Genomic DNA, 13,914 nt, shown 5'->3' on the forward strand with positions numbered 1-13,914 from the left:
CTTCTAAATAAAGTTACCATGCCATTTTACCGTCTTCGACACCCTCTCAACTCCTTAGATACCCTGAGCCCAAACTGGGCCTGAATCTCAGCTGATGTATATTGGTTGCACCATGCCCATGGTGCTAGGGCTGAGCCACAGCTAGCTCAAGACAAACTCAGTTCGAGTCGGTTTGGCTCTTGCATAGGCTCCAACCCCACTTCGCCTTGACCCAGCCCAACCATAAAGCGTGCAGGTTTTGCCGTACCAAAAAGACCTGGGCGAGCCACGAGAAGCAGAACGACCAGACCCAAAAACCAAACCACACCTAACCCAAAACGAACAAGAAATAAAAAGCGCACTCTCCGACAGGCGACAGCGAAAAGAAACACAAAAGGGAGACCGTAGTGGCACGATCCGTGTGCTCGTCCAGAAACAATTCCCAGCCGTCAATAAGAAACACTAATCGAACGGCTAGCAGTCTCTCACCAAAAATTTAAAATATTCTCGACCCCGCCTTCCTCGCCCTACAAATACCGCCCTTTCCCCTCTCCTTTTCCCACCATCTGCTTCCGATCTCTCTCTCGTCTCTTCGTATTCTCTACTTCGCCTCTTCTCACCACCAGTTTTCTCAACCGTTTACTATGGCCCGTACCAAGCAAACTGCACGAAAATCCACTGGAGGGAAGGCCCCGAGGAAGCAGCTCGCCACCAAGGCTGCCCGGAAGTCCGCACCGGCGACCGGAGGAGTCAAGAAGCCCCACAGGTTTAGGCCCGGAACCGTCGCTCTCAGGGAAATTCGCAAGTACCAGAAGAGTACCGAGCTCCTCATCCGGAAGCTCCCTTTCCAGCGTCTCGTTCGTGAGATCGCTCAGGATTTCAAGACCGATCTGAGGTTCCAGAGCACCGCTGTCGCGGCTCTCCAGGAGGCGTCGGAGGCATATCTCGTCGGGCTCTTTGAAGACACAAACCTGTGCGCCATCCACGCCAAGAGGGTTACGATCATGCCTAAGGATATCCAGTTGGCCAGGCGCATCAGGGGAGAGCGCGCCTGATCGCACATCCAGAATTAGTTTCAGCGTCTAACGAAGTGTAGCTTTTGCCTAGAATTTGGGTCATCTTTCTTTTTATCATTTTTAGAATGAAAATGCTGTACTTATACCGTTAATGCATCGTTTGTTGATCGGATTGCTATATCTATGTAATTACGCTGATTTTTATTTAACGATGCATCCTTTATCCATGAATTGGTAGTGCGATGTCTTCTAGTGTTTATCTTACGCTCAAGGATCGGCACTACTGTGGGTTGATTTTGCCTTAGGTTTGGTGGTGTCTCTTCATAACTTATTTAATGTACATAAATTTATTTTTTACTTTCTTGAAAATTCGTGGATCTTTAAAACAGTCCCTTCTCAAGATTTAAGACAATTTTGAATCATAACTTAATAGACAATTTGTATTTTAATAACTGAGTTTCCTATTTTTTTTACTAATATCAAGGACACTATCTAGTAAAATATTAAAAATTTACATCTCATGCTGGGGCATCACTAAATTTACAATCATTAATGTTATTTTTTTGATATTTGCACTTGAGTCAACACCGTTGCCTCCAACCAAAATGACTCAGTTTTTTACAACTTATTTAAGAACTAAAACTACCCATCAAATTTTTGAAGATAACAAATGTACGGCACAATTTTCTATAATCACCATTCAAGGTTCTTTCTTTCATCATCTCAATTAATTAAGAGTTTTTTTATAAAACAAAATTATGTAAATCTACATGCAATAACAAAATTGAGCCCTTGTCATATTAATTTCAATACTATTAAGAAAAAAATAATTTTTAATAAAATTATTTTGCAATGCAAAAAATATAATTTAATATTTTGTAAGCAACGTATATAATTTCAACAATGGATTGGACATTACTACAATAAATTAGTATTACAAGATTTTTCAGTAACATGAAACACATAATTAATCAAAAGTCAAGAGCAAACAATATATATATATATATACGGAAAGAAGCTAACTATTGAAATGATAAACTTGCAGTTTTCTACTTGCAGCTCGTAAAAAAGAAGACGACAATCAGTGGGTTTCTTCACATTCAAATTGTATTATTTTTAATTAAAATAATTTCATTATAGATTTTCTTTTTTTATGAGTACATAATAAAAAAATACAAAACTCAAGAGTGATTTATTCTTGTTATTAGATTTTTTAAGTAGATTGATGATATCAGGAAACATTTAGTTCATATAGGGCTACATCTTTATGGTTTACCGAACTACCAATCAGTACAACATTATGCAAACAGCATAACATAGACAATATATACAAACAGTGTATGCATACAACATAAACCACAATAAGTGCAAACAACATATGCATACTACATATGTGAACAGCATGTGCAAACAACACATGCATGGGCAACATTGATAAACAACATATGACATCATATAAAAATATGTATATGTTGCGAATCTATCCATAACATAGACAACATAATATATATATATATATATATATATATATATATATATATATATATATATGCTTTTGCGAAACTGTCCAAAACATAGACAACATATATATGTAACTATATGCTTCTGTAAATCTGTTTATAACGCAGACAACATATATATACATAAATATATGTTGTGAATCTGTTTATGATGCAAACAATATATATATATATATATATATATATGAAAATATATGTTGTGAATTTCATCAATAACACAGCCAACACATGTGGTACACTATATGTGTTGTAAATCTAATCAATAATGTAGAAATACATGGAATATACATGCAGAAATTTCTAGACATGTTTAGGAATGCAAAAAATAGAATTTAAGCATAAAAAATGATAAAAATATGCATGATATGCATACAAAATTTTTTAGACAGGATCAAGGATGCAAAAACTTGGATTTTAGCATAAAAAATGCTAAAAATATATGATATGCATGCAAAAAATTGCAAATATATTCATGAATGCAAAAAGTCAGTTTTAAGCATCAAGAACACTAAAAATACATGAGATATACATTCAAAAATTTGCAGACATGATGAGAGATGCAAAAATTTGAATTTAAGCATCAATAACACTAAAAATACATGAGATATATATACAAAAATTTGCACATATATTCAGAGATACAAAAAATTGAATTTAAGCATCAAGAACGCTAAAAAAATACATTTATGTATGCAAAAATTTGCAGACATGAATAGGGATGTAGAAAATTGAATCTAAGCATCAAGAACGTTAAAAATACATGTATTATGCATGCAAAAAATTTCAAACATGATTTTTCCTTAAACCCATATGATTTAAACCATACTAAACCCTCATTCTATCTGAAAAAGAAAGAAACCCATACCTTACTTTTGCTGAAAATTTGTGAAAAGAATAGAAGAAGAAGAATGTGGTGCCTATATCTTTTTTTCTCTCTTTTTCCTCTCCCTCTCTCTCTTCTATTTTTTCCCCTCTTTTTCTCCCTCTCTCTCTTCTATTTTTCCCCCTCTTTTTCTCCCTCTCTTTCTCTCTCTACTTGACATTTTTTTTAGAGAGAAAAAGGCTTGGTCCGTCTCTTTATATTGGATGTGTGAGCCTTCTAAGGGGTAACACCCCCAATCTAATTAGGCTTGAGGTAGAGTTCTACCAAACTTTACCCTATCATAACTACTTTTTTTAATATATATACTATATATATATTTCTTTTAAATCGAAGTTTTAAATTCCTCTTTATTTTAAAAGTTTATGGATGGATTATGGGTCTAGGTTGGACCCATAACCCCAATACAATTCCATTTGGATTTCAACCCATTCATGGGTACTAGCTAATATTGATCCTGAACTAGGTCCAAATCCATATTGACGTTAACCTATATATATATATATATATATATATATATATATATATATATATATATATATATATATATATATATATATATATTATAACGCCCCAAAAATCCTGGACTTTTATATTTTAAGAAAAATTTAAAAGCTTTGTAATAATTCCTTTATCAGAGTTTTAAATAGTAATTTAATAGAAAATGGTGTTTTGAAATAACAAGTCAACGGACTTTGGTCGCATTACTTGCGAACTTTTCCTTTACACAACAGATTTGTAACTCCGTACATTCATTGAAACCAAAGAGATTCAAAACGAGGTTTTAAAGTTTATACGAAAAGTGAGATTTCAAAGAAACCCTTATACCAAGTTACAAAAAATATCCTCAAGAGCAAAACGTTAGGGAAAGAGTCTCATCTTGATATCATCATGTCATCGCTTATCGTACTGACCTAATCATCACTTGTACCCATAAAACAGGGCCAGATCAATAAAAAATTGGCAGGTGCATAAATATAATAATTTAGAATAAGACTAACACATGCATAGTTCTATTCGTGATATGAATTTAACATAAGTAAAATGAGCATGATAACATTATTTTGATATTAGTTATTCGGTGGGTACGCATAGGATATAACATAGGATAAAAATATGCTCAGGAGTTTGTTATCCTATGTATTTTGATATCCTGGACAATTAGCTAAGTCAGTTCTTAAGGGGACAACCAGTGACCGAGATAAAATTCTTCAAAGACATTCGTGGCAAGGGATGCATCCAACTTCTGCAGAAGTCTATAAGAACTACCACCTAAGATAATTTTTGGTAGCCCCTTCCCCTAACTCCGATGACTGGGGACACTGAGTCATTTGCTCGAGGAGGGTAGTTGTTAACAACTTGTCCATCCAAGTTTTTTTACCATCTCATCCTCTCTCTTGACGGAACCAAGAGACGAATGGGTACGTCACATTCTATTTTAACTGACGACCCATTCTGCATGCTCTGGTCTTTCAAACCAAATCGAGCATCTTACTTGTGAAGGCGATGATCACCATTTATGTGTGTTTTTTATCATTATGTATTTGCATGCTACGAGGTTACCATAAACCTTTCATCCACTCATCGTAGTACTAGCATGCCATGCATGTCTAGTAGTACTGCTATGATGAGAGGGGTATCAATTTTTCAGAAAGAAACCCAACTTTATTATGTTGTGAAAGAAATGATGTAACCATTTTAGTTTAATTTGACATGCTGTGATCTTTCAAACCAACTCGAGCATCTTGCCTGTGAAGGCGATCATCACTATTTATGTGTTTTTCTTTTTTAACATTGTGCAATTGCACGTTACGAGGTTATCATGAACCTCTTATCCATTTATCATAGTACCCACATGTTGCACATGTCTTATAGTACCACTACTATAAAAAGGGGTATTGATTTCTCAGAAGAAACTCCCAACTTTGGTTAGAAAGTCTCAACTCTCCGTACTCTTGGTCGGGGCATTCAGATATTGAACAAAGTCTGCATGTACCTCTTCCTGCCATGCAGGTTCGAGAAAAAAACTTGATTGCGAATAAGCAACCGTCAGGTGTTCGTTTTTGCTTTTCAAAACCATGCATATTTTAAATACTTGAATCTCACAAGAAATCCCTTTTCTTTAAAGATTTGGCAGACATGAGAAAATTCGCATCTTTAAAAAGAAGCATAGTGCAGGGTAGGAAAAAGTACGTAAAGTTGTGTACTTTACAAGGTTGTATATATGTATATATATATATATATAATACATATATCACAAGGCGTAGGCCTGTGCACATTACAGTGCAACGATAATGTATAAAGTAAGACTCGATATGCAAAACCATACATCGAGTAATGACCCAAAATTTAACCTGAATTTTGAAGATTTTTTTTTTAACAGTAGAACTATTTGATACATTCCAGGTTAAGCATCTTGAGTACATCACAGGGAAATCAAAACAATACTATTTAATCCATTAGCAATAAAATTTGACAGTAAACCAAATGTTCAGAACATTACAAAAGCAGAAATGAAAATATCTAAGCTAATTCAAGTTGTCTCGAGAATATAAAAAATTCATGCAACATGGTCTCTACATCATCCCGCAATCACTCTGTGTTGTCTATTTTTCACCTAAAAATAATAAAATAATAGGATCAGACCACAACCAGTCTGAGTAGTAGAATTACTATGATTATGCATGTGTACAATGTAACAAGGAGGTGCAATGCTATTGGATATTAAATGAATTGCATGGCATAACATGAAATAATTAAATAAATATCATAGCATAACTCATTTCTGATATATGAATAAGTATAAATAAATGACAACAACTTCAGGCACAAAATCTCATAAATTTTACATGAATAAAGGATATAAAATACTTAATTTAAGTTTCTCTTTAATTATCCTGCGGGTACTCACAAACCAAGGTAACCGTAGCAGAAGAGAACATTTAGGGGTTTGTTATGCTGGGTGTTTTATTACTCCGAATGTCTAAATTAAACTAAAATGCTAAGAGAGCGATTTAATAACTGAGAGAACCTCTTGAAGGCCAAACAAACATGATGCATTCCTAACTTTTGTAGAAGAACTTAAACCTACCACCTAGGACAAATTGGTAGTTCGGGTCCCCTAATTTCAAGGACTAGGGACCAACGAACTATTGTCGCTCGAAGCTAATGTAACACATATTCTCGAAGTTGTGTACCACCTACCTTCTTCAAGGTAAGCCCGAGTCCGAGTGGATTACTTATCTTATAAATTTGTTATATGACTTCTCAAGAGTTCTACATGATTTGAATATCGTAGCTCACTATTACAGGTACTAATACAAATAACGAATCATACCACAGTAGTAGCATTTTCCCAAATATTCCCACTTTAGGTAGGTAGGTTGCCAAATATCAATTTATCCATGCAAATTCACTTAGTGTACTTTGGTACCTTTAAATTGGTTAGACAAAAATTTAAAGTTATGAGTTCTTATGTCTTTGATTTATAAAGCTTTAGGTGCATATGCAGTACTCTAAAAACTTTTGGTTCATCAAATTTATATTTAAGAATATGACTCGTGCCTATATGGCACCATAATAGTTCACTCAAACGGCAGGCCCGAACCTGTGCTCAATTTAAAAAATTCGCAGGTGACTCAACTCAATAATCACCAATCATCAATGTCATTGCCCATCTTCTCAAAAGGCAATACATACATAGTTAACACACGTTTCTATGTGCTTGAATCAAGTACACCCCCAATTAGTTTCTAGGTGATTGAATTCAGTGCACCTATAGTCACTTAAAACTAAACTTTGATATGCATAATAAGTACTGAAATTTAATGTTCATGGCCGCAGCCCAAAAAAAAATTATTAGGGCAACGCTGATTCATATTAGGTGTATCCGATTTGATCAACCGACCAAGAAAACAATAATTGTTGTAATTACCAGTGGATATTCAAAGCTCCTACCGTGGTTGGATAAAATAAATGCATGCTGACAAAATATATGTTACCATATTTTATTAACATGAATCAACATATATTTATAAATAAAAATATAAAGAAGAAAGGATGGAAAGAAGTTACTTTTGCTGTCTAAATTCAGAATACCTGTCAAGATTAATCAAATAAAGGTTCATACATAAATGGGCCTGTAATCATTTGCAGACATAACGATTTGGATATGACAAGTAATTTCATCGAAGATAAATCAAACTCATTCTAGAATTTGAAAGTGTAGCTGATGTTGGTTACATAACAAAATTCATTAGATTCTAGACATTCGATTTCATTTTTTAATTTAAGCTCTCCAGCCCACCTACATCAAATAACTTAACATAAATCCTTGACATGATGTATATATTGCTGCTAACTAAATTTTAAACTATATTATTATTTAGTTGCATCTGAAAGCTTAAAGAAACTTTCGTAGACCAATCACTCAGACCACTATATATATAGTTTTCATTTGAATCTTGTCGAAGGTCATGTCCCAAGCCAAATAAACTGATCAGTGAGTCAAGTCTGTCGATCTGAACATTTCTTCAATGAACATACTACCGAACATTTCCAAAAAGATTCACGTACATCAGAAATTTATAGTACTTTTCAAAATGCCATATGTTACAATAACATTTTCAATGCCAAAGCACACAGATCAAGGGTTCTAATGTCTATTTAAAAAAACAAAGCACACCGATCAGGAATTCTAAAATATATTTCAAAGCTAGACCCACAGATTAAAAGTTGAAACAAATTACAAAATATTTTTCAAGGCAAAACACACATAACAGAAGGATTTATATGACCCATCTCACAAAAATATTATCAGAATTCAAAACACGAAGATTAGACATTTGAATCTTTGCTCCAAAGTCAAATCCGGAGATTGGGACTGAACATTTTCTAATTTAAGCATGCACACAGAAAGATTTTTATGACCTTTCTTCACAAGATATTACCAAAACTTCAAAATGCACAGATCAAACATTTGAATCTTTGCTCCATAACCAAACCACAGATTGAAAGTAAATATTTGATAGGCTATTTTTCGGATCTAAGCATGTAACTCTGACATGTCTTTATCACACATCTTATAAAACTATTCTAAAGAGAAAACTCAGAACACACATAACTAGAAGTTTTGATCAGTTTAATTTATGCATATCAGTCATTGGATTTAACACCCAAAATATAAATTGGCAGTTCATCAAGTTCTATCACGGTTTCCAGTTAATATGATTCAGAAATATACAAGTACGCACACAGATTTTATTCATGAAAAAGAGATACAACAACAAAAATCTATTCTGCCGCAGTTCAAAACATTACACACACGCAGGCCAGATTTTTTTTTCAGAGGGTTTAATATAGATTCCCAAGTTGAAACACGCTGGTCAAGTAACCTACGTATTGCAAGACACGCAGAACAGGGATTCTACATTTACAGAGGTTGAATTCGTGTCGATGGTTTGTGCGGTAATACATTGCACTCTTGAAAACACGACACCATGCAAAAATCACAGAAAATTCTACATTTTTTGTTGTTCTTCCTCCTCTTACTGCCGTGATTTCGTGAAGCCCTTGCGGCGGTGCTTGCGTGAACCGTGAAGAAGAGAGATAGGAGGGATGAAAGAGGTGAAAGATAATTTATAACTGCTGGGTTTTTTTAAAAAAAGACAATCGTGAAAGGGGGAAGGGGAAGTTCGCGGGTGGTGATTGGAGCCGAATGAGGGGGTAAGAGGGGTCGTGGGAGAGGAAAGGGAGAGACAAGCGTGGATGGGGTTTCACGCTCCCCTTTTTCCTCTTTTTATCTAGGGTTCAATAGTGAACCCCTTTCAAGTTTAACGCCCCCCCCCCCCCCCCCATTATAATTTTTTTTCCCAATTGTACCATGCCATAACGTGTGACATTGTGGGCTTTAAAAAAACTACGGAGATTTTGGATTTTCTACACTGGAATTCACGATCCAATACATTTATGGATCCAAGTTAGCTATCTGGGTCAATCAAGGATCCAGATTTTCTGGAACTTGATTTAGAGATCCCAATATACGACATTCGATGAAAATATTATTGATCCAAATAAAAGTTATGGATCCCATATTAACATTCTATTTCTAAGATCCGATTTAGATTCGTGGATCCACAATAATTACTATGGGTCCTAATGCAATGCTATGGATAAAATTTTCACATCCAAGATTCAATTTAAAATTCATGGATCCACATAATATGCTTTGGATCCAATATCAAATCTAACTATGATATCGAAGATCCCAACCATTAACTGGAATCTACTATTAGATATCCAATTAAGATATTCGGGATCCAATATCGAAGGTCCGTATATGATATCCGAGATCCAATATCAAATATCCAAATAGAATATTCGGGATCCAATATCAATCAAAATAAAAGCAATAAAAATATCCTTGTACCAAATTTTAACCATGAAATTCAAGTCTAATTAGGCAATAAAATTTACAACTGTTACACATCGAGTTAAATAAATTACGAAAGGAGTGCATGAAATACAAAATCGTACCTCGGCTAAGTAAATGCGTCAGTAGTGCATGAGGTACGAAACCATACCACAACTAAATAAATATATAAGCAGTGCATGAGGTATAAATTTGTAGCTTGGCAAAATAAATACGTAATCAATGCATGGAGTACGAAACTGTACCTTGTTTAAATAAATGCGTAAGCAATGCATGAGGTATGAAACTATACATTGGCTAAATAAATGCATAAATAGTGCACAAGATACAAAACTGTACCTTGGCTAAATAAAATGCATAAGCAGTAGCCAGTGCACGTAATAGCGCGACATCAAAGTAAATGATAAAAAGCAAGACTCGATGTACGAAACCACACATCGAGATAAATAAATTACGTAAGCAGTGCCCGATGTACGAAACCGTACATCAGCTAAATAAATGATTAAGCAGTAGTTTGTGCACGAAACACTGCAGCGACAAAGTAAATGACATAAAGGTAAATGGACAAGGATTCACAAAACTACATCCTTGAGTTAAAAGCGTGTGTATATATATATATATATATATATATATATATATATATATATATGTTTATACACATGTTTTAGAATTGTCCAGTCATTGTCTTGTATGCAACTTTTCCCTACCTCGGAAATGGTTGAACTGTTGATGATTCCAAGCATATGTCTTTAAAGGCTTATGCCTTGATCCACGTGCTGCATATGTTACACCAATAGGATGTGCTAACATATTCGTCGTAGTATGAAAATAAGAACAAGAGAATTCCTCTTTTAAAATCACGCGTTGGTGTCATGTTTGTGTCGCAAGGGCCGAACCTGACCCTAGTTCGGGCTGCCTGGCTGAGTCAGGTCTTGAATCAGGGTGAGCCAAGCTGGAACCTAGGATTAGCCAGGCTCGGCTGAGCCTGACTGGCCGCAAGCGGGGAGGGGCCGAGTTCAGCTCGGTAAAGATTGAGCTCAACTCGATCGAGTGGGCTAGACAGGCCACAACTGAGCGAGACTTGGTTGGACCCCAAACCAAGCCTGGCTCGATTCCGATCGAAACAGAAAACAAAGGAGAAGGTGGGCTCAGCTACCAGGCCGAGCCTAGCCCCATCCTAGGATGGGACTGAGCTTGGGCTCGGTCTTCTTGGGACTACAGACTGGGTTGGGCTCGTTTTGGCTGCCAAGCCCGGCCCTGCCATTGAACGAGACTGAGCCTAGGCATGGTCCTCTAAGACAGAGGACCAGGCTAGGCTAGGTCCTGTTGTAGCTTTGTACGGGCTGGGCTCAGTTCAAACCGAGCCCAGCTATAGGAGGCAGGGGGCATCTCTCCTGCTTGTGAACCCAAAAAAAAGGAGACAGGGGGAGGCGCCCCTGCTTGCTGACCGGAAAAGAGGAGGTAGGGGCGGCGCCCCTACCTGCTGGTCAAAAAAGAGGAAAAGGCAAGGCTCCCTGTCGTCTTTACCTCGAGGGTGCTAATGAGCTCTACTGTTGTCACCTATGACCGTGAGGCAATCCTCCGTATCTTCGAGGCGCCCTTTGATAGCTAGAATTTGTGCTGTGACGAGGTGTGCCAGTGCACTGACGAGAGGGTCGGGGGTTGGCCATGGGAGGTATTGGGGGTGGGGGTTTCGATTTGTAAAAAGACCCCCCCCCCTCTGTAAAATGAATCAAATTTGCAGGTGTTACATTTCATATATAGTTCTCGTCAATGGCCCCAGGATTATCTCCAAACCCATATTGATGTCACCTCATATGCAATAATTTATCATTTTTAGACAAATAAATATATAATTATTTAATTAAAAATTATATTTTCGAACTTGAAAATATAGGAAAATTTTCGAGATATTACAGCATCGTCGGCTAGCTACAGTCAGACGGACCAGCTCGACCCTGTTGTGGGGAATCAGCCTCTTTAGTGGCTCAGAAATGGTGAAATGACTCCAAGGCCAGCTCATCAGTGCCCAATTCAAAGATTCCGGTTAAGATTAGAGTGTGAGATGAAGTGAGGGTAGAGAGATGGTGTGAATGATTTCTAAAAATTCTTCTCTTTGAGAGAGAAAAGCCTGAATGAATTTTCTTTAGCAGCATAATCTCCATGTTACACAAACTCCCCATTGACCTTGTCCAGAACTAGACCCAAATGGGTCAAGATCCGATCAAATCTCTTAGCTAGTTCCTCAAAACTTATCCAGTTCTTATTGTATGAACCAACTCAACTATTACTAGACTTGTATCAGTTCCCACCCTCTTTGAAATTTGCCTTGTCCTCGGGTGAAAAAACTGGTACTTCTAAGTCATTCTCGAGTTTCTAGCTAGTGCCCTCCAAGCCTCCCTTTGTTGTGCTAATGTGTCAACAAATGGTGGCGTCTTTAGTTATGGCATCTTTGTAATAGAGATAGATTACTAAAGAGAGTAAATCTATATAGGGTTGTTTTCTGTCCTTTTACAAATAGGTAATGAGGGACATCAACGTATCATGGCTCTATTATATTCTCGCAGATGCTATTTTCTCTTCTCCTTATATTGCTAATGGGTGATGTGTTACAGGTCGAAAAGAAGTCTTCAATACCTAGAATTTGTTCAATTTTCTACAACATGAACTAATTGATTTTCATTATACAAATTTATCCCCAACCAAAATAACATGTGAACGTGCAGGTCCCAGGAGGCAATAAGAACCAACAAATTCCTGGTATCTTCTATAAATCTATTCAGGCCAATTAACAGATTTTTCTCTGAAAAGAAATTATCTTGATGGTTCCGTTAATGTACCAAAATAAAGCTCAAATTATATATGATGGTGTAAAGTTGTTTAAAATACTTCACTTTCTAATCTGTCATAAAAGAACCATAAACTATCGGGTGTGTACAGAGGAATATCGTGGGTCCCATTCACACCCCCCGAACATGCAACCTGCCCCCATAAACTACTGTCACATTTGATAAAAGAAAAATCCAGAATACGCAAGGTTCCAAATATTCCAGTGTATTTTATGTGTCCAAATACATTCTCAGCATGACTCGCATGTAGTTAAACATGTAACAGGATAGACCAAAACCTCTTAGGGATCACTGATATATCCTATAATCAAGCCCGACAAATAGGAAAAAAAGAGGTTTAAGGAGGCCTTCTTCCCTTTGCTAGACATACAAAATGTGCATAAACTCACATGTACACATGCAGACACATGCATATATTTGTTCCAACCAATTTGTTCGTTGGATTGATACCAAAAGAGAAATTCTCAAGCCTAATAAGGAGTCTTGTCTAAAGTCTTTGTGCAGGTGTTCACGAATTGATGCTTCAAACACCAATATTTGATGACTAAAATGTCCGTTCAGGTGTTTATGAATTACTTCAAACAATAGTAATAATAGATGCGGTAATGATGACGAGAATAATAGTGGCAATAGAGGTAATATCGTGTATTTTCGTACTTAGTTAAATTCATAGACTGCTAAAAATTTGGCTAAGTATAAAAAAAAAATCGGTAGAACCTCGATATTAGGCCAATGTTCTTTAAGTCTGGGCTTGGCCCAGATCTCATCGACAAGGTCTAGATGAGACACTTAAAAAGGTAAGAAAAAGTTTTATTTTTTATTTTTAAATTCAAGCAAAATTCAGGCAAATTTTGAAAACAAAATTCAAGTTATATATCGTTAGATGCGTTTTGAAATTTTGAGTATACCAGTATTTTACTTTTTTGAATTCGGGCTACGGTTGGCCTAAAATTTGCATTTTTTCAAAAAAAGACCTCCTCAACGGTCCGGGTCTAAATTTGCATCGGACTGGATCCAATCCATTTAATCCAAATTAATATGGATTTGGAAAGTGGGTGAGAGATACTCCGAAAAGGTGAAGTCATCTCTCTGGCCCACATTAGAAGGGGCTCAAAGGATAATGGCCTATTTTTCTATATAAACTCAAAAAAAAAAAATGAAAAGAAAGAAAGAGAGGAAAAGGAGAGAGGAAAAAAGAGAAAAATGAGAGAGGAAAAGAGAAAGAGAGAAGAGAAGAATG

The 13,914-nt window shown here is 36.1% G+C and overlaps 1 protein-coding gene across 1 annotated transcript; it reads left to right on the plus strand.

Annotated features, from left to right (window-relative positions):
- The first annotated feature begins 564 nt into the window (after positions 1 to 564).
- LOC149842760 (histone H3.2-like) lies at positions 565 to 1,110 on the plus strand. The gene has a single exon (XM_090001566.1). The coding sequence runs from the start codon at positions 624 to 626 to the stop codon at positions 1,032 to 1,034; it is 411 nt and encodes a 136-aa protein (XP_089857692.1). The 5' UTR covers positions 565 to 623; the 3' UTR covers positions 1,035 to 1,110.
- Positions 1,111 to 13,914: the final 12,804 nt, after the last annotated feature.

This window comes from Nuphar pumila, chromosome 3 (genome assembly GCF_984573655.1).
Source record: "Nuphar pumila chromosome 3, dmNupPumi1.hap1.1, whole genome shotgun sequence".
Taxonomy (NCBI): Eukaryota; Viridiplantae; Streptophyta; class Magnoliopsida; order Nymphaeales; family Nymphaeaceae; genus Nuphar; species Nuphar pumila.

Bases quoted from the DNA above. Each gene is read 5' to 3' on its own strand.
- LOC149842760 (XM_090001566.1), top strand. From the start codon at position 624: ATGGCCCGTACCAAGCAAACTGCACGAAAATCCACTGGAGGGAAGGCC.